Genomic DNA, 27848 nt, shown 5'->3' with positions numbered 1-27848 from the left:
AGGAGGACTTCCTGTCACACCTGGTCTGGAGCATCCTCCCCCTGCCTGTGACCAGGTAGATGGGTGTGATCCTGTGAGACCCTTTTAAAAGGGTCAGTCATCTTCCTCTTTGACTCTTTTGCTGCTCTCTTCTGATACTGATGCTTTTGCTGTCTGCTGGCTCTCAGCCATGAGCCCAATCCTCATATGGGATGAACTCAATCTCTATTCTGTAACTACAAGCCTGCCTTCAGGGAGCCAACTGTGAACTGAATGTGAGAAAATGTCTTATTACTTTTAAAAAGAAGACTGTTGTCCTTTATTCTTTTTAAGAGGGATAAAAGGGGAAATTACCAGGAATAACCCAATCTGGACAAAGCCAGATTGGATTGCTTAAGTAAAGAGATTCATACAAATATACCAACTAGCTGCCTGCAATACACTGGGGGATGTACTCTGCTACTGACTCACTAGCGTGAGTGAGGAAGGATAATATTTAATCAATATATCCTCTCCTACTATCCACAACATTCCTACAAGCCTTCCCTCGGCCAGTTGATATTGGGACTATACTTTCCTTAATTGCCCAATAACTACAGTATGAACTGGACCAGTATATGACAGTGTAGTTGTACCCCTTCCTGGGGATACCTCTGCCCATATTTGGTACCCATCTCTCTACCAGATGTCAGGGACTGGCAGGGTTCCGCTGAATGTGTGATGGAGGAAGGGGGCATAGAGGCTGACCCAGAAGAGAGGGCAGTGATTTATGCATTTTGGTGCCACCCGCAAGGCAGGAGCCAGGATTGAAGCAGTAAGAATTGGAGGAGGGGGACAGGGCATGTCAGAAATGCAGGTAAGAGGCAGTTTGGGTAAGGGACCTGATCTCTCCTGCCCCACTGCCCCCAATGGGAGCTTGTATAAAAAAAGCACAGGGACAACTTTCATGTCTCAGGTTGTGTCTGCGCACTCTGTCAGACAAGGCTACACAAACTGGGGTGGTGGTGGTCAGAGTGGCTTGGTCCCACGGTTGCTTCAACTGCTTCACCCAGCACAAACCTGGGAAAGTGAATGCTAGCTACGTAGACGCTAGAAGTATGCGTGCATTTCTATCTGGTGCGCTGTAATTGTATGCTTTTGTCAATAAAGAATTTACTATCGGCTGCTTGTCTTCCTTGGCTGGGTGTGCACAGGACACCATGTCTGGTTTTACCACATAGTGAGGGCTGATCCAACAGGGTGGCTTAATTTTTCAAGTCACATTTCAGCTTCCGCCAAGGAACTATGGTGCCTGGGGATACCTTTATGGAATATACTAAAATGTTTGTACATTGCTTTCATATTTAAGCAGCATTTCAGATGAATTTAGATTATTTGTGAATAAAGAAAAATATGTTTGATAGTTACAGACTTTAATTTAACCTGACTTACCACTGCCTGTATTTTGTGTCTCATAGCACTGGGAAGTGGGGTATCATCAAAGAGGTAAGGATAACTGATGCATTTATTCCACTGCAGAGACATGATCACCTTCTAGCCCAGTACTATCTATTATGCAGCTTTGAGAAAAGAGGGGCTTTTTATAGCAGCCAAAGGAAGAGGGCTCAGGAGTATATTATTGTGCTTTTATGACAAAGGCTAAATGACAGCTTGGTCAGTGACAAATGGGGTGCTTGCTAATACCACTTACACTGCAGAGTGTAATTCATTGCTCTACTGGTCAAACACAAATACCTTGGCTTATTTTGCCTTATATGGATGGGTTGTATACTGGGCTGTGAAGCTGAATCTACCTTTAGAAGATATGAGGTCATTTCTTAATGACACCACTGGCAACATGTTGGATGAGTAATGCAGATACTCAAGTGATTCTAAATAACGTGGGAACACTTAGCCTGGTATAGCATATTTCATGTAGATAACTTTACATTAATCACTCGTTACTTGCTTATATCCCCTATTGTAACTGATGAGATATAAGGTTGCAAGTAAATTGAAGAATCATCAAACTGGATTCCATTTTTAGAAGTGAAGAGCTTTGACTGTATTAGATACATTGCAATAAATATGTTCACATTCTGATATACCATAGAAGGTTTCAGTAATATGTAATCTGATCAACACTGATAAAAAAACTGAACTGAACTGAAAAATAATCAGCAAAATGTTAAATATATGTTAATAATTTATATATATTTACATATGCACACACACAAATATATAAATACTAGAAGGAAATGCCTGGCACTGCCCAAGTATTTTTGCAAACCAAGAAATATTGTGATTTTTAAATGAATAGTGTTGAGTTTCTGCTTGTCATGCCAAAAATTGGGTGAAGTCAATCCACTGATTGTCTCCAAAGAACCAAATTTTGACTCCACACACACTTTCCCTTTACACCAAGATGACAATGCAGTTGCTTGTAATACTACCATAGCAGTCTTTTAGATCTCCTCCAAAACCATTAACATCTCATTAACACATCAGCTCATAGTGATTTCAGCCCCAGAGTGTAACTGTCAGTAAAACAGAGCTATTGCTTTGTGTCAGCTCTATTAAAGGCAGCATTTTGTTAAAGAAAATAAAAAGCAACAAAAACCTTGATAGAGGCAGCTAAAATATCTAAAAGATTGAGAGACCCACATGATGTTGTGGAAGTATGCTCTGTAAGATTGCCTAGTTTTTGGTTTTTTAAAATATCATTCCATATGCCAGCATATCCTTAATTGCTAAGGCACTGGAAAATGCCATGCTTTAAATAGTGCTAAAGTTCTATGTTATTCTTAGAACAGTATGAATAAATACAGCTGAGTAAGAATTGCCCAGAAGATCTTCATAACATTAATAAATCTAGATGGAAAAAATGAAGAATTATAACTGATTATGGCTATTTTCAATTAACCTTTGGGAAATCTGCCAGAAGAATTAACACACTTCTTTTGTCTATATAGCAGAACAATATTCATTGTCTCTATGTGCAACAGTGCTTTTTTGTATAGTTCTTAAATGAGCATTACACCAAGATGCCTGATAAAACCTAATTGAAAGAGGGGGGCTGAATGTGTATGATTCATTTTCACTAGAAAGACATTTTGGCACCTGAGGCGAACTACAAAATGGCACCTTCCCACAAGGGATGAAGAGGTGAATGAATTTCTGCATTAGGAAAAAGGGGAGAATAAAGGTGGGGTGGGGTGTGGGGAAAGGGCCCACTGAATCACACCAGGCAGGTGAAGATTCCAGGAGGCCCCAGAGGGACATCTTCACCATTTCTTCCCTAGGGAAGGGAGGAAATCAGTAGTGTCTCCTATACACCAAGAGGCCGCTGGTAGCAAGGTGGAGGATCCAGCTGTAGCTATTGTTGCTGGAGCAGCAAGAGGGGGCCAGCCCTGACTAGAGCTAAGCTTCCTCCCAGGAAACACAGCATGCAACAAGGATAATGAGCCCTTTGCAGCACCAGGATTAAATGTTGATATAATGAAATGATATAACATGAAATTTCATATGATCCCTAACCCTGATCATTTATGTTGCTGAGTTTGAAGATTTGTCAGTTACAAGACTAGGGCACCCCCCACCCCACCCCCAATGATCTAAGATCAGAGTGACACGGGCTAAAACAGGTAATGGGGTCCTACATTGTGTCATGGCCATTTCCCCCAAGCCACATCTACCTGCTGTATGCCTGATGCCATATGACATCAAGTGTGGGACAAGTAAAGGCTGCAAAGAAATCTTTGGGAGCCTTAAAGTGCATTCTTGATATTACCCAGCAAGAAGGGCTGTTTTTGGTGTCAAAAACCTAGCCTGGCTGGATTTATGCAGGAGCTCTCAATCTGAGCTTCTGCAGTTGATTTCTGCATAGAGTGGTGCTGAGTTTTGACAGGAATATTGCAGCCCCGGCTTGAATTCAAGCCATGGCTGCAAAGATCCATCCTTTGCAAGCCCAGTTTAGCTCAGCTGGTAGAGCAGGAGACTCATAATCTCAGGGTCATGGGTTTGAGCCCCACATTGGGCAAAACAGTCATGCATTGCAGGGGGTTGGACTAGATGTCCCTTGTGGTTCCTTTCAGCTCTATGTTTCTACGAAACTAAAGCTGGGGTTACAAAGAATGAAGAATCAGGCGTGTACCTGACAAAAGTGGCCCCTGAAAGATGGGTCAGTTTCATGTATCCACTCAACCCTGATTTTATGTTAGCTTATGGCTCTCTCCCAAATGGCAAATCAAACACCATAGCTCAGTTGTACAGCACTGACCTCTATGTGGAAAAGATCCCAGGCTCATGCCCTGTTATGTCCCCATAGGGTTCGGAAAGAACCCTGTTTGAAACCTAGAGAACCACAGCCAGTCAGCGTTGACAATTTGTTTATCTATTTAAAGTATTTTTATACTTCCTTTTATTTGAAATCACAATGCAACATAAAACAACATGCTAAAATTACAATAAAACAACAACATAATCAGAATCTAAATTAAGAAACAGCGTCATACAGAAGCCAAGGAATACTAAGCAAGATGCACCAATGGTCTGACTTGGTATAAAACAACTTCCTAAATTCCTAATTCCTGCTAAGCTATCAGAAGTAATAATATTATGACAACAAAGAACCAGGTACCTATTACAAATTAAGGATAGAATTAAGCTTACCCATAAACACAGTGTGCAGCAGAGACCAGCCATTCATTGCTGACAAGAGATGCTCCACAAACTGGCCTGGAATTGAAACGTAACGAGACCATCCAAGGCCAAGCACCTTCTGGAGCATCAGAACCACCTATAATTTTCATTCCATGTTCCCGAGAAATCAGCCTTTCCCCACATGCTACCATTAAAAGAAAAGGTTAAAGTTAAATCCATGTCATTTGTGGGGCTCCAAATCTAGAAGGAAGTATAATGACTTTCCAAAGTGTTGGAATTTCATTTGAGATTGCCTTCTTTATGAACAGTTTATGATCTCCAGAATTACCCAGAGCTACATTATTTGAGTTTACTATACAGACAGATGTCAGAGACAGATACTTGGGGCAACTGCCCATAGTGGAAATCCTTTCTCTTAGAGCCTTCACGTAGCATGAAGATGGATATTTTCTGGAAACACTTGAAGATTATTTTATTTGTGCTGCCTTTTGGTGTCCTAACTTGAGCTAGGATTTACAATACATTTTGCTCCTCTGAAATATATTTTATACATGTCAAATATAAAAAACCATATTGTTACATATAATATGGTAAGAGAAAATGTACGTGGTGCAGGCACTGTGTGTTAAACTTTTGAATGTTCATACACTCACGTTTATTGTTGCATTGCAGGTGAATCACTGAATTATTGAGACAATTTGCCCTAGAATGAGAACACAGTAATTGTATTTAAGCTGTTTAGCGAAAACAGATTTTCATTACCTGTTGGAACACCATAAGGTTAGTGACATGGTGCTTCTCACCAGATACATTTATTTTGTTTAAAATATGCAAGTATCTTTAAGGATTATGTAAAGTCTACACTGCTGGATAATCTACAAAAAAAAAGCCACCCCAAACCCTGTACTTCCTTAATCAGTATGCACATTTTACAATAGTCTATAGACTCTCAGTACTCTAGTAAGAAAACAGTATTGCTTTCTTATATGTTTACACAGTCATTTGCCACTAGAGATCAGTGTGACCAAAGATTTAAAAATGTTAGCTTGCTAGGAAGTAATACCTACATAGATATAACTCTGCTCTGTCATGACTACCTTAGCTTTGCTCAGAAGACTGAGAAATATTTGGTCAAGAAAAAAAGAAGATAGATTCCAGAACAGTAAAAGACCACAGATCAAAACGACTCTAGTATTTCTGTGATCCAGGGGCTTGAAGAATATTTCATTAGCCTGCAATTCATCTGAGCCCCAGAGGCTGTGACTGTACCATTAGTTAACACATCACAAATCAGTAAATATCAACAAGCATCATGAATAAAAATTTGCAGATAAATAGAAGACAACTGCACAAATGGAAAAAAGAATACACACAGTGAGAGACTAGGACAGGGCTAGGCAACCAAGGCCCAGGGGCCGGATGCGGCCCAATCGCCTTCTCAATCCGGTCCGGGAATCAGCATGTTTTTACATGAGTAGAATGTGTGCTTTTATTTAAAATGCATCTCTGGGTTATTTGTGGGGCATAAGAATTTGTTCATTTCCCCTCCAAAAATATAGTCCGGCCCCCCACATGTCGCGGCTGGAGAAAAACACTGGGAAATAGAGGGAAATAATGGAGAAAACCGACCACAGAAAACAGAAAAGGTAAGGCACAACTTCCCTGTTAAAGGTCCTCTTCTCAGTTGGATCCACGTGGTCGCTTCCTCACAGCTGAGCACACGGAAGAGAAGAACGATCCTGACTCGCGACGGGACAACGAAGAGTGAGGCCGGGGGGGCTGGCGCCGCAGCAATTTAGGCTGCTGTACACGCCCCCTCGGAGGCACCTCGTTGGGTGCCTGCCGGTGGGCGTGGGCGCCAGCCAGGTGAGTGGGAGGCAGGGGGCTAACGCCCCCTGCTTGAGGCAGAGCTCGGCTCCCGCCCACAACCACTCCCCTTTCTTCCAGGAGGAGAGTCTTTCCCCTCCAAAAATATAGTCCAGCCCACCACATGGTCTGAGGGATGGTGGACCAGCCCACAGCTGAAAAAGGTTGCTGACCCCTGGACTAAGGGCTTCTGCCCCTGCTTGCATTGCTTGCCAAGGCTGCCTCCTCCAACCAACCCCTTACTCTATTGCCAACTCCCTACTCACCCAGGTAATCCCCTAGAACTTCCCACCTGATGCAGCTAGTACTATTGGCCCTGGGAACTCCCCTCTCGCCTTATCCCCAACCATATGCCCTCAACCCAGGCCATAGCCCTCACTGGCCTTGCTTCACACACTGCTTGTGAGGAGAGTGGTATAAAAGGAAGATGAAAGGCAAAGTCAACAGGGTCAAATCTCCAGAGGACTTGGAGGTTGTTCAAAATCACAATAAGCTCAGGTAGAATGTATACAGCAGTTCAAGAGGTACCATTAGAGTCAAGAAGATACCAGCATAGTTAACAAGAAGAGAAAAGGTAGCTGTTAGAGGCAAGAAGGCTTCCTTCAGGAAATAGAAGTCTTGACCACATGAGAAGAAAAAGGAAGACTAACTTTGACAGAAGAGATGCAACAAAAAATAATGGCTGTAACCCCCCCCCCCTTTTACCATTGGGACTGACCTGCAGATTCTGCATAAGCCCTCTCCTAATGCCACTAGCATGATCCCTTTTTATAAAAGATGAAAGGATCAGATGACAAGCTGAATTTAAAGAAAAAATAATAATGTGCCCTAAGCACAACTTCAGTTGTTCATCATCATAAGTTTAGAATACTTACTTGGGTGTTAGTATTAAACTGTTGTTGACTGCTTTTGTAACTTCCACAAAAAGTCCTGCCCGATCCAATAAGACAGGATACGATCTATTCACACTTCTACAAAGGAAAACAATGCTTGGAATATATTCTTTAAAATAATGATAATAAACCTTCTAGAAACAATTATGCCAAATGCCTTATTAATATAGCAGTGGCTTTAAGAAATGGTCTGATGGATTTCTTTCTTCCTCAAGGAATCTTCCCTTTATAGATACATGTCACACAACATCTGTGATGTATGGAGAAATGTGGCCAGTAAATTGAGCAGTCAGAATACAACAGCCAAAAATTGCTGTGATCACAATGGTACTTTGGCCAGCCAAGGGCAAAAAGTGCTGTACCTATCACTGTGTTTTCCTGTTTCTGGAATGGGACTACGCACGAGCTTGCTAGACACAATCCATTTGAGAGAAGGGAATCAATCCACTTACCTTCTTCCTTTCCCTCCCCAAAATGAGAGATTAGTGGCATCAATACTGACAGTGCCAAATTGTACAGTTTTCATCATCAACCAGTGATGATAGTAAAATTCATTACGTATTCTGAAAATGTTCAGTTAGGAAGGATGCTCTACATAGACCAATGCACTCCCTGGTTTCAGTCCAACCATATCAAATGACGTATTATTATTATTATTTTACTGTACTTGACTGTAGTAAACAGCTACAGTCACATAATCTGTGGATGTAAGAATTACACATGAAATCCTGAGCTTCTATACCTAAAGCTAGGGGACTAGAGCAAGAAAGTATAGTGCAAATTTTCTTCATGAAAGCTAGAAGATTTTTTCCTGAACTCCATTCCATTTTATAAATCCTAGCATGTTTTAATTTAGGTGAGCAGGACAGAAGGTTAATGTCTAACCCTTAAGACTTTCATTTTACTTACCATTGACTAAAATAACATTTAATTTTAGAAGTTCTGTATGACAGTTCAAACGTAATTTGCTCTTGTGTATTGTGGTGGCAGTACCCCGTAGGACTCTTCTTGCCCATTGTGATAAAATATTGAGGAAATGAAAATATAGGCCAAATATCAGCAGAGCTCTAGAATGCAAGGCTAAACATGCAGAAGTCATTGGGCGATTGGCAGATATCCTGGAAGCTGAAAACTAGGCTAGCTAACATTAGTGTGGAAATACAGCTGGAGAACAATCCCACACTTGGCAGGAAGATGGACTAAGTGACCTAGCAGGTCTTTTCTATCTGCAGTTTCTTTGATTTTATGATTGACTTTGCTCTTGCCACTTTACCAAAGTGCTTGGAAGCAGCAGGATATGCGCAGAGGTTTGAGGGTCTGGCGGAATACAATACATCCATTATAAAAAGAATACAACATAGTCATCTTCCCCCAAAATTTCAAGCAACGGGGATGCTGTTGGCAGTTAGCTGAAGCACACACACTGTGCTAAAGACGGCCCTAAACCACTCTTTCTGTTAAGCTGGTCAGTTTTACACACTGTTCCTCAAGTCATTATCAAGAAGGATGATGCTGAGCACATGCCCAGCCCCTCTGATTTACTTCTCCTTGTCACCATGGGAAGACCAGACATTTCCAATTTGATCAGCGGTTAGTCTTTTTCCTCAGGAAAAGGCTAGGTAAAAATTGAATTTCCTCATAAATCTCAACTGAAAAAAAATGAACTCCTTTAAAAGATCTGCCTGCTCCACAAGCTGTTTTAGCTGCTCAATTCAGAGCTATCTCCAGTTCAGTGCAAGAGAGAAAAAAGCTAAAGCGCATTGCTTGCAAGTCTCATTAGCTACTGGACAATGTTCAGGAGGACATCACTGGCATCAAATGGCAGCTCCCTTTGCTCATGCCCATGCAGTTTTTCAAATATCAGGGTGGTATTCAGCTATATTTTATTCAGAGTAGAACCATTGAAATGAATGAGCATGGCTTAGGCAGCAAGCCAGATCCAAGATCTGCCAGGATGTGACTTAGGATCCATCATACCATGCAGCTAGGGACCTAGGCTGAATCTTAACTCTGCTCAATCACATTGCCTGACACCCTGGCAGAAGTGAGGCCAGCAAAAAGGATGGAGTAATTCAAACCACACAATGGAAGTCAATAGAGAGGGCCCAATCCACAAAAATCTGGTCCTAGCTCGCCCTAATGTCCCACACCACTCTGAAAGAGCACTTGGGTAGGGTGAGCAGGGGCCTTGTGAACACTCCAGGGAACATACTTCACAAACACTGGGCACTCTGAACACATTCCCAACGAAGTGCAAATGTGGAAGAAACAATACTGTCATGCTAATATCTCTTTCCCAAGCCTTTTCCCCCCACAGGAATGCACCAGCAGTAGCAGCTGCAATTTGGAGATCCAGTAACAGCAGCAACTGCCCACAAGGAGCAGGAGCCACAGAAAGCAAGGTCAGTTCAGGTAGGGGGATCTTCAACAGAAGACCAGGCAACACCCCCATTCCCAGTGAGGAGGGTTGCTTGCTAGTGTATCTCACCAAACAACTCATGGTTGCTATTGATCCTCTTAGAGAAAGCCTCTCTGGCCACAGCAGCCCCACTGTATCCTAAGAAGAGGTCCCTCCTCTCCCAACTGGTCACAGCTGATGCCAAGATAATGCTGTATGCCTGACAGATGCTCCTGCCAAGCAATAGTGTTGCAAGTATCTTGCTGCTACTGCTGCTGTGAAAATCATTGTCCTTAGCATTGTCCTACTTGGCTTAATGGCAAAGACTGGAATGATACCTAAAAGAACATTTGAGGCTGCCCACCCAGGTGGCCGTGGTGCAAAGCCTGTCTCAGGATGAGGTGATCCTCGGTCCAATCCTGTCAATGGAAACCATCTGTGGGGTGGATTTCCTAACAGGTGCATGTCCCTGCAGAGGAGATGGTGTATAGAGGGGGAGCTGGGCCTCTGAGTGCCTGGCAGCTACAGGATGGACGGGCAGCCTCCTTCATGCTGATAGCATCCTTAAGATTAAGATGATGGTGGTGATGATATTATTATCAATTGTATGTTATAGCATTCTGTACTTTTCTTTAAAATAGTGCTACTAGTAGATGCTGGTAATACTCCATTTAAGAAGATGTCTTCTAAAACTAAAGAAAGAAGGCAGAGTGCATTGGCCAATGCAGGTTTTCTGAACGATGCAGCATTTGTTATGAAAGTTTCATTTATTTGTAATAGACTTTGCGGAACTAAATCAGCTATACTCCACAACACATTCAAGAGGGTATCAGTCTTAGGGCCCTTCCTGCATCCCTGCTCTTTCTCAAAGCAGTGTCATAAGCTGCCCACTGCCCTTTCCAAGAAGTGCCTTAGTGGAAGAACAAAAATATAAATATATAACCTCATAGTATTGATCCACTAAAAATGATGCTCTATATTAAGGATGGGAAACCTATGGCCCTCCAGATATAGCTTGACTTCAGCTATTGTCATCCCTGATGATTCAGCTAGAGCTGATGGGAACTGGAGCTGAACAACATCTGGAGAGCCATAGGTTCTCTATTCTTCATCTACATTTTATTGGATAATCACACATGTATGTATACTGTCCTTTGCAAAGTTGGCCAATCTTCTACCAGATATAGCTATTATGAAGCATATACAGTCTGAAACAAAATGAATTAAACAGCCTTACTTACCCAAGTCCCAACCAGTGACAGACACTGCTTGACAATTGTTCAGCCCACTCATCTGCACAAGCTGTGTACCATTCATTCTCAACCTTGAACTGGACCAATCCATTGAAGCTGAGAGAACCATTGACCAAGCGCACTGTTGACAAAGTAAATAGACTCAGAAGTAAACTTCTAACAGTGCACTATAGATTGTAGGATATTTCCACTCATGAAGAGGAGGCATGGGCTCAACTTAAGGCATCCTAGCCAAGAATGGGAAGAGGGAACTAAGACTTGTGCTCAAACTTCTCCCTAATTTAGGTGTTTAGAAAGCTACTCTGAAGCCAGCCATAGTGTGTGTGTGTGTGTGTGTGTGTGTGTGTGTGTGTGTGTATAAGTTTGGGTCCTGAAGCAAACACCATTGCAATCATGAACCCATTACCTGTAACCCAAACAGGGTGGCTGTACCATGGTTAACTCCTGAATGGCCAGTAAAAAGCTTTCATCTATCAGTTTCTTGCAACTGTATGTTGCTTAGCATCCCTTAGGTGGATCTGTGGATGGTATGATAAGTACACTGTTAGAGGAAACATATGGACAGACGATTTTACGAATGCCTTGACCAATAAAAGAGGAACAAGAAAGGTCACTGCAGTAGCAAAGTACATGCAAATAAAGTATTTCATATTGCACTTTAGGGATAGGTGTTCAATTAACCATAACCACAGCCACAATTTTATGGGAGTAAAACTGAGCAAATAAATACTTGCATTATTCAGATTTTAAACCTTCTATAGAAATTACTGCCACCATTTGCAGGTTCATATTTGTTAAAAAAATAATAAAGTATAGTTTTTTAAAAATAAGCTTCTGCTACAAAAAGTAGACTACCGATAAAAATGTCGTCTTCTTTAAATATAGCAAGATAAGATGTATTAGGAGCTGTATTTTGCCTTTGGACACATATACCACTAATGATATAGCCCAAGATACCTGCCAACAGATGTCTAAGAGTTTCACTACTAACAGTTATGATTTATCTAACATAAGCCAAGGAAATACGTGTCTCCAAATCTAAACATCCACCCACAGAAACGATTGTGTCAGACAGCTCTTTGTCTGTGAGAGCAATTTCGTTTTTTTAAAAAAACCAGACCCTAGCATCATTTTAACGTCAGTTCTGCATATAAATTGGTGCACAGAGACCATTATTTCTGTTTTATGAGAAACAGAGCTATGTATGGAACATTTAATTTTGGAAATAACTACCTCCACAGATGGTACTGTGACAACAGCTGTCATAGTTGTCAAAGTAACCCGCATATGGGTTGCAAAAGAGTAGAAAGGGTGCTCCCCCGCAGCTGTTTTATGCTCCTGTCAAACACTTTTATCAGGCTTACACTTGATCCTAAACTCGTTTGCTTGAAAGTGAGCTTGAGAATTTAGTCCTAAGCATGCTTTTTAAACAAACATTGAAGTGAATAAATAGGACGTTGCAGAGGCAGTAAATCTACAGCTCCTACGTGTATATACATTCTGGTTCAAGATACAGGCTGCAAGTCTCAGTCCTCAATAGTTTCTTCTTTCAGTTCAGTGGAAACAGAGCTGCACAAGGATTCTAAGGGATATCATGCACAGATCTCCCTTTACCACTAAAGTGAACAGAGCTCACAAAAGATCATGTGTATTCTCTGGCCCAGGGCATACTAATTCAGAGAGGGTATGTGCATAGATACTGAGCATACAGAGCTCAGAGTACATTTGGCTCTTCACTCTGTGGCCTCAGTCTGCTTTAAATATTGTATATGTATAGATACAGCAGTATATAACATGGTTTACATTTTGGTCGAGAATCTTGGCCTGTGTGAAAGTTTCAGTAGGCTCAGTGGAATGAAGCCTATTAAATATAAGCCAGTGGGTAGATTGTTCCCATGGAGATAAAGCAGCTTGTACTGCTTCACATACAAAAAAAAAAAAAAAAAAAAAGCCCTTCACCTACCAGAAAAGTAGATGTGGAAGCGGGGCATATCTACTATGAAACAGTACATCTTTCCAAATGTCTGCTTGCCTACTTGTGCCATCCAGTTTGGTTGTTCTTATAATTCCTTTGCTTGATCCTATAATCCACTCTACAGGTATATGAGCTCAGGAGTTATAGCACTTGTCCAGTGAAAGCAAAAACCCATAAAGTAGTGTTAGGATGACTTAGTTTTCTAACTAGTGATCTCTGTAAACAGAGTTCTTAGTTCCCCACATTTTTTGAGAGAGAGATTAGCACAGGAAAGGCGTTGTGATGCCACAGTCAAACAAGATAAAGTAACTGCTATAGATGATCAAGGATAGGCATATTGTTCATTACACTTAGGTAAGAAAGGTTTGTGAACAAGCTGTGATAGTCAAAACAAAAAAAATTCCTTCCAGTAGCACCTTAAAGACCAACTAAGTCAGTTCTTGGTATGAGCTTTCGTGTGCATGCACACTTCTTCAGATAGCTGTGATAGTAAAGCAAAGTTTTTAACATCTACTTTCCTCCCTGAAGATATTCTATATATCACAATTGCTTATTGAGGTTTTTTTTTTTTACTTATTCAAGAATGTCACATGTATTAGAAGTAGGTAGTTTGTTTTCGTTTTTGAAATAAAGATTTACCACAGTCTGATTCATCAGAATTATCTTTACAGTGCTGTGATTGATCACAAAGGTAAACCAGCGGGATGCATTCTCCACTTCCACACTGATAATAATTGGGACCACAGGGATCTGTAAAATAAAAATATGTATCATTGGCCATAAAAATGTAGCATTTTAATTATTGTACTGAACTTGAATTCTACATAATGTTAATAAACACAATCTGAATCCATTTTATCTTTAGAAACTTGAGGCAATTTTCTGGTCTCTCATGTGTAAGGGCATTCTTGCAACTCCTGCAAGAAGGACTTACAGTTCAAAAGGGCTTAGTTAACCTCTTCTTGTGAAGAGATACTAGGTTACCCTGATAACCAACATTAGTCCAACAGCCACTTCTTTCTTTTTGTTCCTCCATTTGTCATCAGAAGAAGGTGATTTGCAGTGGGGAAAGAGCAGGGAGGATGCTTAACCCTTTTCTTCATACTATTTCCTCTCTGAAAGCCCATGATTTCTTAGACCAATGTATTTAAAGGCAAACACAGCCTGGCATCCCACAGGAAACAGAAGTGTATGGAGTTGACAAGGAATCTCAGGGGAAAGTGAGAAGAGGGCAGTTCCCTCCCCCCCCCCCCCGGTTCTCTGCAGCAAATCATCCCTGCTGAGCTTCTTTGGAGTACAGAAATGTGAATTACATTTGAAGGCTTTAGCCTTATACACTGTAATAGAGGAAGCTCCATTAAACCCAATGAAACTAACTTCTAAGTAGACATGCATAGGATTGTTCACAGTTTCATGTGCCCTTTTAAATTTTTTGATTAAAAATATGTAAGTGTGAATCTCACCTGGCATGCCTAAATGGTATCCTGTAGTGAAATTGGCTGCAAATCCTTTCTTAGTTACAGAATCGTCAGTAATAAAGAATACAGTCATCTGATGAGTCGTAGAGAATATATCTGGCACCGGGGACTTCCCTGTATATACAGCTACCCATAGAGAAAACAGAAATATGTATATTTTAGATACAGGTCAAATGCTTTCTGCTTAGAAATTGTGTGAAGTGTTGTTATACATAAAAATAAGAAGAAAAAACCCAACTCCATAACTTTATGAGTGAAAAAAATGCCATTGTCCTTCATCTATATCTAGGGGACACAGTTTTTTAAGACTAGTCTAGAAAAAGTATCCTGAATTCTTTCAATGTGTTTCATCCACATATATTGGTGAATTCTGCCCAAACTGGAATTTGTGGGAAAATGTACCTGAAACAGGACCAACATCTGTAATCTATTAGCAGTTCTGGTTCAAGCAAGTTGTGGGTTCACTACTAGAATCTGCCACATATGCATGGAAGCCTCTCTACCACATTGTGGTACAACATGCTACAATGGTGCTACAACAATGCCTGACACACTGAAAGCCTTACTACACAGAAACCTATGGAGCATCATGGGATAAACGGCATTTCAGAGTCCAGAAAGACCTCTCTGTAATTCTTTTAAACTATACCAGCCAATTTGGAAGTTTCAGTGAAGTCTGTGTGAAAAGCCCACCAAATTGTTTCCAGAGTAGAACCTGCCCACTTCTAGTTTCACCTGCATTGTTGCAGCTAGTGTTATTGATGTTATATTTTTAACTCTAGCAAGGATAAACCATCAAAATATTATCTCATGCTCAGCTCAGTGAAATTGTCACAAATGTACTATAAGCAACTTTCATTGTGCATTTTTTTTAAACTAACTAACTAACTAACTAACTAAGGTCGCCTGTGTTTTCCAGAAAATATGAAATACTGCTCAACCACACACAGTATTCTAATTCTGCATAAATTTGTGGGTTATACTTGCCTAAAAATAAAGAACCAGTTCCTGTGCCATCTCTGATTTCTACAACGTCATTAATATTTTCCAGATCAAGGTACTGGAAATGAAGTTGGATATTTTTTCCTTTCTCTGCATTTAAATACCATACACCTAGGAAATAAAAGACAAACAGTCCCTTTGTTTTATAGATATACTAGAGCTTTGATTTATCAACATCTCCACATAGAGAGATATGAGTAGCAGCTTAAGCAAAGAGGCAGACATAACAACATTCTCTTCCAGTCTGAGAATGAATATAAAACCAATTCCTGCCTCATGTGAAGTCACTCTGGCATGTCACTTCTTCCATTTATGCTCTACCTTTCAGTATGAACATCTTTGAACATCAATACATCCTACAATCATTTACTTGGAATTATCTGACTGTGTTCTATGTAATACAGAGAGACACAATCAAAACTGCATTTTGATTTTTTTTTGGAAATTGCACCTTTTACTGCAGGCTGTGGGCAAAGGGAACCATAAATAAAGAACCATGTTATTTCACACTAGGGACAGTGAAGAAATTTGATTCAGTTTGCATTCAGAGGCAATCATGCCTAATTCATACTTTCTGATACAATGAGAACCAAAACACAGGAATCTTTAAAATTCATACTTTTCTTAATTGTGCGATACAGTTCTCCAGTCAAGCAGTGTCTACAAAAATACATATATCCTGTGTAAGTATACATAAAAATGAATATTTTGGTGAAAATAACAAACAAATGCACTTTATTAGGGAAACTGCTTGCAAAAATATGTACATCAGTCAAAACTGCATACAAAAATGTGTTTATTAGAAAAAATAAATGCTCATAATTATTATTAGTTTTAAAATAGCAAATTACTGCAGAAATGTGGGGAGGAGTTTAAGACTGGAAAAATGAGAAACTGAGAGAACTGAAATTAACAGTCCAGTCCACCCCTATTCCACACCAAAAAAAAAGAGGGAATGCAACCATTTTGGTGTAGTGTTTAAGCACAGTGTACCTTTCTAGGCTCCTAGTAGGTTCATAAGATTTTCCTCATGTATAAGCACGGTTCATGACCACATACCATATTCCATCCAGTCTAATAACAGCTTATGATGTAAATTGCTTAACAGAGTTTTGTTGATTGAGTGGTATATAAATGTTGTCAAACAAACAAACATTTATTAAGTTCTGAAGTTACAGTACTTACAAGAGGCTAGGTTGGGGTAATTATTTGGATAATTCATGGAACTAAATGTAGTGTTTGGTTCCCACAGGTCAAATGGTCCACCGCAGTCAGCTGAAAGGGGAAAAATGATAAAGAAATGACAATCCGTTTATTTATCGACTAGTGTATATCAATAGAGTTGTTTACTTGGCTGAAAATTTAGAAGCTGTGCTCCAACCTTGCTCCCTCTTCCATGTAATGCTGTTTGGACCTATCCTTATTTTATCCTTAGAAAGAGTATATGCACCATACATTGCTGTGCACTTGCTCCAAATGTGTGCATTCACATAGGCACAGGGTACATGCTTGCATTCATTCATTCAAATGACAAAAGCCCCATGCTTTCGCGAGCCTTTGGTTTCTAAAACTATAACTGGATTAAGGTATTCCAAAGTGGTGGAATTTCAAGAGCAGTGTTGACACAGCCTCACTGGCTTTTGGAACTCTTGGCTTGGCGTCCATTCTTGCACTTCTTAAACACTGAACACAAAGAGATTTTTGGAGAGTGGCGTTGCTGACCTGGCTGCTTTCTGAATCCCAGGACATATCTTCCTGGGATAAGCTTAGCCTTATGACTTGTAAACTCCCACTTTGGTTTTCTGTGCTCCTCCTCATCTACTGATCTTTGACTGGCAAAGTTTTGACTGAGGAGAACTGCCTGCCTTTTGAACTTTCCCTGATACACAGTAACCTTGCCGTTGTTAGCTTTCCACTGCACCACTTCAAAGCCCCTCCTGTCCCTTGAACTCTAAAGCATCACAGCCTTCTGGACATTGCAGTCATCTCAATTCTTATCCTCCCTCTACCTTTCTTTTCTCTGAGAAAGCCTTCAATGTATAATTTTCCAAGTACCTTACAAGGGCATCCCAGTATCTAGACTAATTCCTTAATTGACACACACTGCCCTGTGCATTTTTGTAAATGTCTCCAAACCCAGCTCTACCAGATGGATAGTGACCTCTCTTCCAGCTGAATAATGCCAGGCATGCAGTAGAAAAATGACCGCACTAGACATAACCTCTTTCTTGTGTTTGAGAAGGGCTTATTCCTGGTCACAGGAAAGCATTTTTGGATATACGTACCCCAAGTAAACAAGGCAAAATATTATTTTGGGGTCAATAAGTCCTTTTGGCTAAGACATTCTAATAAAAAAATAAACAAACATTTCTCAAGGGGCTAAGAAACACAACATTGTATTTATAATAAAATCAGCAATGTCACAATCCGGTATACTGATTTAAAATCAAAACCGGGGATTGGTAACCCCTGCCCTGGAAAATGGATTAGGTCTCCACACTAATTGTTCTGTCCTTCCAGTAGCACCTTAAAGACCAACTAAGTCAGTTCTTGGTATGAGTTTTCGTGTGCATGCACACTTCTTCAGATACACAGTGTATCTGAAGAAGTGTGCATGCACACGAAAGCTCATACCAAGAACTGACTTAGTTGGTCTTTAAGGTGCTACTGGAAGGAATTTTTTTTGACTATGGCAGACCAACACGGCTACCTATCTGTAACTGTTCTGTCCTTGCTAGACACCACAGAGTTTGGGGGCAGTGGCAGCAAAAGGGAAATTAAAACAGACACAGAGCTGGTTGGGCAGAGGGGTTAAAATCTCTTCACTCAGCCGAGGGCCCTAGCAATGTTTAATTACACAGAAAGAACTTGGGAAGTTCAAAAAGTAGTATGTTTATCTTAAGATGGTTTTTATGGTCCTACAGAAAAAATATGGAGAAGGAAAGAAATGTCATGGGCATTAATGAGCCTGGCAAAACTACTAAGCCTCTCTAATATCTATAATACATACTAAGTAGAAGATGTATTCTTAAATAATGAAGACCCAAGTTTTAGAATAAAGTATAATTTTACACTGAACACCTCACCAGGCAATGTATCTTTTATTCTTTGTCTAACAAGATATATTAACAGCTGTCTAGGTACAGATGGCTTGAAAGAAGCACTTACAGGATCAGCTATTATAATTATAATGATACCATTAAATCTAATGATAATTTGACTACTCTGCGTGGAACAGATCTTCCTCTATAATATTGCTTCATGCATCCTCTTATACTATGCTATTAGATATACTAATCATACAGCGGCAGAATAAGCATTCAATGGAGAAAGGTTGAGAGCTACATATTTAAAGAAAGAAGCCTCACTCTGGACTGTCTGCCCTAATAACCTTCAAATGGCGAGTCACAAGGTGGTGGGGCAAAGCTCAGTTTTTAGTACTTCAGGGGTTGCTGCTGAAGATCAGCATGCTTAGCTGTACAACAGGCAGCTTGGGTATCTGTTTCAAAATAATTTGTTTTCTCTAAGAGAAGTTGAGAAGTGTACCAGTGAATTAATATGTTTAAATATTCCATAACTGCAAGGGGTCCAAATAAGAAAACTTTTGGAAGAGAGAAATAAACTTGGTTGACTATTTCATGTTACTGATTAGTGGACTTTAACATCAAAGAACATCCAGTCACCTGGGTTCTTAGGAAAACTGTCACCACATAGAGAGAGCAACACAATGGATATGTATGGGTAGGAGGGGGACAATCTGTGAGTGGCAAAGCTGCCACTTCTTCCTATGTCCTGCTGGTTAGCTGCGGCCAGGGTGAGAGGAGATATTGTATCCCCCCCTCTGGGTCTCTCCACTCCTAAATTGTTTGCAATAGGAGGGGATTAATTATGCCTGTTCTGAGTTGGTATAATTAGGGGACCCGTCTGGGACTATGGTGGGGGAATGAAGGGGCTTAGGATCCAGCAGATCCACTGTATCCCCACCTGGAGTGCCCTGTTTTCACCCCTCAATGGGACATGACCACCAGGTAGAGTTTTCTATTGCTGCACCATGGGACTTCTGGTGATGGACCTCTGGGCACTGGAGAGATAGATCAGAAGCATCTTGTTGTGCCTCAGCCACCTTCCCTTGGAGCAAAGGATTGTTCTCACAGTTTATTAACTTAATTACTCCCCCCCCCCAATTTTCTAGGACAGAGTAAGATATGTGTCAGGACATTCTTTTTTTGTTCTCATGTGCCAAATGCACAAGATCACACCCTCTATGTGGCACTAAACAGAAAAACTGCAACTCCCGAGTGACATATTAATAACCATTTGCACAGCAGACTCATCATTCACCTACCTGTGTCATACTCTTGACATGAAGTAGATCTATCTATGGCTGCCAAGTGTTTGTGAAGGGCAGTAAGCTAAAGTTCTAAAGATATTGTAGTTACCATTGTTACCAGCTACTGTTGCTACTGCTGTTCAATCACTGCTGAGGATAACACAGTAATAAGGGATATTCTAGGTATGTGCATTTGATTCTAATATATGACATCCCAAAGAGAATACACCCTTAATTATTATTATTTTTTAAAAAAATATGCAAATCCCACCATTTTTTCCTATGCATTTGTGGCACATTGAGGCTGAAAGATGGTAGCACTATGGTATCAATCTTTGTTTTACATTGAGTTTAAACACTATTTGCATGTATTACATATTTCAATTTGGCAAAACAACTGGATATATAAGCCACATAGGAAACCCTCAAGAAACCTGACATCAAGCATAATTTAAGCAGCTCTTGGTTAATGTCCTCCATGGCTAGGGCTATAGAGACCAAGGTTATTTGAACTGTTTACACATGGATTGGTCTCCCCATATTGAGACATATGGTGTTAAGTGAAGTGTACTCATAGAAACAGCCCCAAACTTGTCTCAACAGAATGCCCTCTTACATCCACTGAAAGTTTAAAGAAATTTGGAGCGTGGTCCTGTGAAGATGCGCCTTGATTGCCTGTCAATTTTTTTGTTCTATGAACTGCTGGGTGCTACAATAAAGAATAGACTTGTTTTCATTTTTCAGTGTTGGCCAATCTATATGGTTTTCTAGTTGACTGAATTGCCACGTCCAGAGATAGCAAAAGATGTGCAATAGAAAGAAGCTACACACCAAGTGACATAAATTTAATGAAGATATTGATAGAACTAGAGTCAGGGGAAAACCTCAAGTGAAGTCCATTCTCAACAGATATAAATCACTGGCATTTTGTTTTGGAGCAGGTTTTTAAGGCTGGATAACAAGATGAGGAAAATAGTGTCTCTCTGTGTGTGATCTGATGATTTAAACAGAATCATAGAAGCAAAGTCAAAACTTGAGCTTGGCCAAAATTTGATTGTGTATGATTCCTGTACACTAGATTTCCTATTCATGAATAGGAAACATAGTTCTATTCGCAAAAATAATGCTTTGATCTTGAAATGTACTTTCAAGATGGTTCATAGTACCTTCCAAGCCATCAGACAGGAAGATACATCACTTTTCTATGTTTATTTTGAAATTGCGAGGTGATCCAAAACTAAATAAAGGAGTAAGAAAATGTCAGGTATCATTGTATGTGCACAGTAAATTACTTAGGGACAAAAATAAATTCCCAACCAGATGCATGCTGAATGGATCTTCAGTGTCTGTGGCCACCCAGAAAAGTCATTTTGGATCTATAGATGGAAGCTCACTGGAAATGTCATCTGACTTCAGTGTTAAGAATTATTACGAAAACAGAATCTCAAGAATGACAAGGCCACACAGTCAAATTTGGAACACTGTGTAAATGGAGCAGCTTCCTTTCGAGGAAAAGGCTAAGGCACTTAAGTGTTTAGTCTGAGGAAAAAGCTGAAGATGGTTTATAGAACTATGTAAAATGAAAATGAATAAAGAAAGATGACAGATGCTGCCAAGTAGGGCTGGTTGGGCAAAGGATGGGGCATTTAAGAGCAGGGGTAGGAAGAGCCAGATGTCAGAGTAGGCAGAGCAACCCCACCTTCTCTCTCTCACACACAAATTTACACAGAGTTTAAGCAATGGGAAGAGAAGAAAGAGCAAGGCAAAAGGCTGGGAAAGGTGTGGTGAAGAGTGCAAGCACGACCTGCCTTTATGTTCAGTAGGCGGACCAGAGTGAAGACCAGCACCTGAAGTCTTCACTCTGGTCCACCCAGTAGACCATACCCGTCTTTCTTAGAAAGGAACTGCAGCAGCAGCAGTGTGAATGGTTGAAAGCATTTTGAATGAATTCTGATTGGTTCAGCGACACCCTCAAGAGTAACATTATGGGAAACATTTTGAAGCAGACTAGCTGTGGAAATTAGTGTGCAATGGACTCTTTTCTGCAAATAGCAGCAAATAACTATGGGTGGTGTCCAGCTATATAGTTTTGTTACTGCAATGACATTTTGTGTGCAATGCAACTTCCATCTCCTATCATGTCCCCATGTAGAGCAGAATCTGAAAAAAGAGCGATAGATATTAGTGATATACTAAAAGATGGTAAGGGTATCCCCTTCCAATGATTTTAAACACCATGCCCTGTTTTAAAATTTCACTAATATCCATCCTTTAAAAAAAACAACCCATATATTTCACATCTGGAAATGGGAATATTACAGCAACGTGTAAAAGACGGCCTATCCAATTCCTTTAAAATCACTGATGCTTTGCTATTGTCTCCATTGAGTGCTGCATTACAGCTAATGTTTATTGGAGTAGGCTGAGGTAGGCTCAGGTCCTTTTTGTCTGTTGTTTTTGGCAGAACAGATTTAATAATATCAGTAGCATTATAAAAATGTGACAAGTTGAAAGATTGAATTTGATGGTATTCAAGATTTCTGATAGCTCTAGAGGGAAAACAATTTTCAGCATGCTTTAGCAGAAGAAGGAATATAATAAAACTAGACGTATTAGCCATCTTTCCCTGGCCGGAGTTAGTATAGAATATGCTATTATTTCATTATGTGAAGCAATCTGATCCTGCCTCAGAACCTCATTAACTGTTTCATAAGCATGTATGGCTGACCCTTTATCCTTTCCACCCTTGTTATTATTTGTCAGTTCACTGAATGTTCATGAGATATAGGTTAGTGTTTCTCTCTGAAATGGACAGAAATTACTCATGTGCATCATCAACTCTGTGTCTTTCAGCATCTAACATAGCAACAGCAGCAAAATTGGAAAATATGTGAATTTAATTAAGACATCCTTATTTCCCCCCTGCGCACGAAAGTCATATCCTATCAATGCTTTTGCTGAGATTTTCAGTGAACACCAAATTGTCACATAATGCAATAAATGGGATTTTACATTAGTGATGATCTGCAAAGTGATGCCATGGATGAATTTGCATCAGTGTGTGACGTCAGTAGGAAGTCTGGATTTTAATAGGTTACAGTTAATTTGGGGATGCATTAGAAATATTACACTTTCGTCTTAAGGCCTACAGATATCTTCCAGTTCAGTACATTGGCACCACATAGTGAAATATCCCTCCTTGCTCAAAAACTGGCTTATGTGTGGCATAAATCAAATAGCCCTACTATTTCCCCCATCATCTGCCATGCCAGAGGGTTGAGGGCTAGCATGGCACTAGCTAGTTGTTTGGAGTCAAGGGCTCAAATGTGGTAAATTAGCACAGCCAGTCCCCAAAGAAAGTCCTGGGCAGACATGCCATTCAAAATTTAAAATAGTGGAACAGCAGAGCATTATAACTCCTTGCACCACATAATTGTACAGTGCAGAGGAGAGCTATAGTGCAGCAATGCTGATAAGAGTCCAGCCCTGGCAGTGCTAAATCCTTAATTCCCACCTTGACTGGCTGCAGCAAGCAGAACAGCCAGTAGGAAAGAAAGAGATAACATAGGAATGGCAGGTGAAGGGATGTTATTCCTTCTTCAGATATTATGCCTCTAGCTTTGCTTTGTTTTTCTGCCATCAGCTGTTCCACTTACTATTGATAGCCCCCTCCAAGAATACAAAATAGTAATCCAACCTATAATGAAATGTTTCTGTGATCACAGAAAACAATAATTCTTACTGGGCAGCTGAGGGGTCGTAGGGACTGTGGGGACCAAAGTAGGCTCTGGATAAACAGTTTCATTGCAGCCTCCATTTGTCAGACCAATATCATCAAGGGCAATGCCATCCCATCCTGGTCTTTTAAATGCATCAAAAGCAACCTGTTTAAAAAAAATCACATAAAATGTTATACATACAGTTTCATTTTAGATTTTACTTATTTATTTTACTTATTCTACTTATTTACACATAATTTATATATCGCTATTCATAAAAAGATATAAGAGCTATCATATATAAAACCACACAACGCAGACACATTTTAAAAATCAGACACACATGGGAGTAAGAACCATGGGATTCAGTGATGGGGCTTGCTTCCTAGACATGTATGGGATTCCACTATTATAGAAGGAATCTTTCTACATTTCTAATTTTAATAAGTAGAAATGTGAGCAGTCATCTATGTGAACTTTTTAATGGCTTTACAAGGAATTCTACCTCCCCTAAAAGGAATCACTACACATTCAGATTCTCAAAACATCTCTAGCCATTTTTGCTAGCGACAGTGTTAGTGGATGGAAAGATGACATATGAATACAGTAGAACTTATGGACCGAATCCATTTTTCAGTACAGGAACGCCGAAGGAACAATTCTTCAATAGAAAGGTTCTGTTGATTTATTGGACACGTTGGGCCAATAATTTATAAACTAGATCTAAGCACGCTCTCTTTAGAAGCCAAGTTTGACAATGTAAGCATAACCAAGTCCTAGAATTGCTGTTTTGGAATCGAAAGGTCCCTGGTGTGAGTCCCAAAAGAAATTGGCGAGGGGGAGAGAGACTTCATATTGCGTTCCTATATGAAGTACTTCAAGTAAAGCAGGTAAATTTCAGTTGTAGATATATTTCATCACTCTAGCCAAGGGTTCCTAGCTGGTGACAAAGCTGGCTAGCCCAAGACAGAGAGAAGTTTCAGTGTTCCAACATAATCATAATAATTTCTTCTGTCAAAAACATACAGTCTGCTCATACTAACTAGTCTTGTGTGCTATAACCATTTTTTTGGCAGACTGTAATGATAAAAGTATTCATTTTGCAGATATGAAGATTGGGAATGGTAATAAACGCCCACTGAACTCAGTGACCTGACTACATTCTTTACTGATGATAAATAGCTTGACATACTTTAAAATTAGATGTTTCATTTAGTGTTATTTGCCCATAGTTCCAGTTATTTCCATAATTTCCTTCTTTCTGGAAAACTGTCCTTTCAGTGTTCTGATCGTACGTGATGGTAATGCTCAAACGATACACATTAATACCATACATGTGATACCTGAATTGGAAAATGAGAGGTAATTATTCATTCTGGCATATTAAATTGAAATCCACCTGGTATCCACTAGCACAGCAGACTTCAGCTTGTGCGGTGAGCTTTTCCTCCCCTCTGCGGCCCCTCGTGGATCCTCAAAATCTGTTCCAGAGGGTTGGGGGGTTCTCTGGAACAGATTTTGAGGAGGGAGGAGAGAGAACTGACTTTGCTATTAGTACATATGGTATGTTCACAATACCAGAAACTTAGGCAGAACACATCTGAAGATGGCACTAAGGATAAGCTTAAGAGTCGAACTCTCACAAGTCTGCCTCCAGACATCATTGGTGTTGAAATGTAATAGCCTGCAAGACAGATAATAATATATATTAGTTAATTATTAACTCCTTGTTCCACCAACCACCTAAGGAAGTATACTTGCTAATTTGCTGCCCTGAACTTCTACCCTGAACAATGAATAAATATACATTGAATAAATAATAATAAAATAATTTATACAATTGGCTTCAATGGGACACTTAGTTGCTGTAGTTTTATAAAAAGAGACACACATAGTCCACTGGCTCTCATACAGATGCCTAAGCATGATGGATCACTGGGCTGAGGGGAAAGGTCCAAGGAGCCCATGTTTTGTAGCCCCAGGCCTGGCAAGCTAAAACTCTCTGTTTTTAGAGCAGACATTGTTTCCTTTGCTAAATACAAACAAATATTCTTTATTTTGCAGATATAAAAAAAGGGGGGGGCATTGTTAACTCACATGAACAATAAATATAATCCATCAGTTCTGACCTAAACATTGATATTAATATATGCATTCCATTGGTCCAAATAGGTATCCAAATGAGATTAATGATTATAAGATATATTGTCAAGTGTACAAAGAGTAGTGAGATCTTCAAGAGTGGAAATTATCCCTCCTGCCTTGCAAGACATTTCTATTTTATTTTGCAAAAATACATTGGTAAAAAAAAATTAAAATCAATTCATGTTTTGCTCATATCTTAATTCTTACCTGATAAATTGCCAAATGTATGATCAAAGTTAGGGCCAGATGTAATAGGGAATGTGGGACCACTAATTCTTGCCCATTCATCATCGTCATCTAAATCTTGAATCCAGTAACAAAAGCCATCTTCAAAAGTGCAGCTAAGTTTCTGACTGTCTTGAAGCGAAATATGAATAAATTAATGAAACGAAATTTAATAAATTAACTGAATGGACTGTGAACAATGACATTCCACCATGTACTGATTTATTATAATCCTTTTCAGATCACAAGCAAAGTGACTGTGTTGAAAGTGCTTCCCATCCAACCTGAAAATACATCACCCAAATGTTAGCTTCTATGAGCCTTGGCATGGTTTTCTGTAGATAATCCACACACACTTATTTTCTGTACTAGTTTCATGGTAGGTTTAATGGCCATTCACCATTCTCAAACCACTAAACATGAATACTATTTCCCTCAACCGGCATTAGGGGATTGGTGTTCGACTGGATGACCCTTGGAGTCCATTCTCACTCTGCAGTTCTAGGATTCTCGATATACAGTAAGCCTGTAATGCAGATGCAAATCTCCCTCCATTCTAATATTCATTCTAATATTCAACCATGGACTTATCCACACTTACATTTCCTCTGCTTGTTCTAGGCATGGTCCACGCTTTAAAGCTCTATGTCTGAGCACCCCACCCTTTTTTGCTCCAGAGCCTTTCCCCGCAAACCTCCACTCTTTAAAGCTCAGTTGGAACAAATGGCAATCCGTAGAAAAGTCAAATTGATATTTGCTCTGATGGAGCGCTCAAAAAGCAGGTTTTTGTGGGGAAAGCTCAGGGGCAAAAATACCCCCATGCTCAGACACAGGGCTGGGTTGGGAAAGAGTGGGGGGAAAGGTAAGTGTGGCTAAGCCCTAGGCCCCTCTGCAAAGGAAGACAGAAATGCCTAGGCAACTGGAGAACTCTCCCTCTCTTCAAGATCAGTGCAGCAACTTGTATATTTTATGACTGTAAGGTTTGTTAATAGCCACAGAAGAAATGAATATTAAAGATACAGGTCTTTGTTTTCAGGGCCAGAGGATATTTGCTTCAAAATAACACATGATATTACAACTCAGCAGTGGTTCTTATTCATGAATGCCTACATTTAGTTTGAACCGTGTGTGTTCCAACAGGGTATCTATTTATATGAAGAAAGAAGACTCAACTGAAAGCACTTAATGTCTTCTTAATGAATATAGAAGTTGTGTTTTTGCTTTTGTTTTGTACAACATGCTGGGCATAGTTGTTACCAGCTCTGACTTTTAAAGCCCTAAACAGGTTGTAACCCAGTCATCTTAGGGATCACTTGCACCCATACTAGACTACCCATTTCATGAAAGCTATGCCAGATACCCTGATCTGATGCCTGCAGCGAAGCACAAGAATCAGGGCCTCCTGCCTATCATGCTTCTGCCTATCATGTTTTCAATTTTGGAGGAATTTAAATTTAAAAGAATTTAAAAGACCTGTCAATGCGCATTTTTAAAAATGCCATTTGGAGAGTAGAGCATGATGCTGCATGCTGGTTTGAAGTAACTGGATATTGTCCTAAAATGTGCTACAGAAATTTCTTAAACAAAGAAATATATTCTTGCATGCCACTAGTCAGACATTTCAATTAATTTAATTTATTTTTTCCCAAACCACGGGGTACTAACATCTAGGAAAAAAGTAACATAATATGGTAATTATCAAGGTGAAATGGGAATTAAATGGGAAATCATCTTCATTAATCTGTAAATCCTGTTAATTGTGTTTGTTCCTGGGTAACATCTCTAGGTATGGATACATTTTCCAAATTTTGATTTATTTTTTTTAAAGAAAGTCTAAAGAGTTCAAAGCTGAAATACAAGTAAGCAGCCTTGATGATACAGCACTTCTGGTATCTATAAGCAGCAAAAAGGGTAATGATATAGAAAGGGCCTGACCAATATAGA

At 39.8% G+C, this 27848-nt stretch overlaps 1 protein-coding gene across 3 annotated transcripts in view; it reads right to left on the bottom strand.

The window, feature by feature from the left end:
• The window catches only part of TMPRSS15 (transmembrane serine protease 15), a 56719-nt gene that overhangs the window by 6058 nt on the left and 22813 nt on the right, over nucleotides 1-27848 (bottom strand). For 2 of the 3 annotated variants that reach the window (XM_083734856.1, XM_083734858.1), the window contains 12 exons: nucleotides 25887-26036; nucleotides 25113-25218; nucleotides 24727-24877; nucleotides 23558-23699; nucleotides 16671-16760; nucleotides 15471-15596; nucleotides 14469-14609; nucleotides 13645-13755; nucleotides 11019-11151; nucleotides 7362-7457; nucleotides 5274-5323; nucleotides 4630-4804 (listed from right to left, as the gene is read on the bottom strand). In XM_083734856.1, coding sequence (XP_083590982.1) covers nucleotides 4630-4804; nucleotides 5274-5323; nucleotides 7362-7457; nucleotides 11019-11151; nucleotides 13645-13755; nucleotides 14469-14609; nucleotides 15471-15596; nucleotides 16671-16760; nucleotides 23558-23699; nucleotides 24727-24877; nucleotides 25113-25218; nucleotides 25887-26036 — 1471 coding nt within the window. The remainder of the gene's footprint in view (nucleotides 1-4629; nucleotides 4805-5273; nucleotides 5324-7361; nucleotides 7458-11018; nucleotides 11152-13644; nucleotides 13756-14468; nucleotides 14610-15470; nucleotides 15597-16670; nucleotides 16761-23557; nucleotides 23700-24726; nucleotides 24878-25112; nucleotides 25219-25886; nucleotides 26037-27848) is intronic. The other variant, XM_083734857.1, reaches the window with a different exon arrangement.

The sequence above is a fragment of the Podarcis gaigeae genome, assembly GCF_964106915.1.
Source record: "Podarcis gaigeae genome assembly, chromosome: 4".
Classification (NCBI taxonomy): Eukaryota; Metazoa; Chordata; class Lepidosauria; order Squamata; family Lacertidae; genus Podarcis; species Podarcis gaigeae.
The sequence above is the reverse complement of the archived record's forward strand: the minus strand, read 5'-3'. Positions and strand labels throughout refer to the sequence as shown.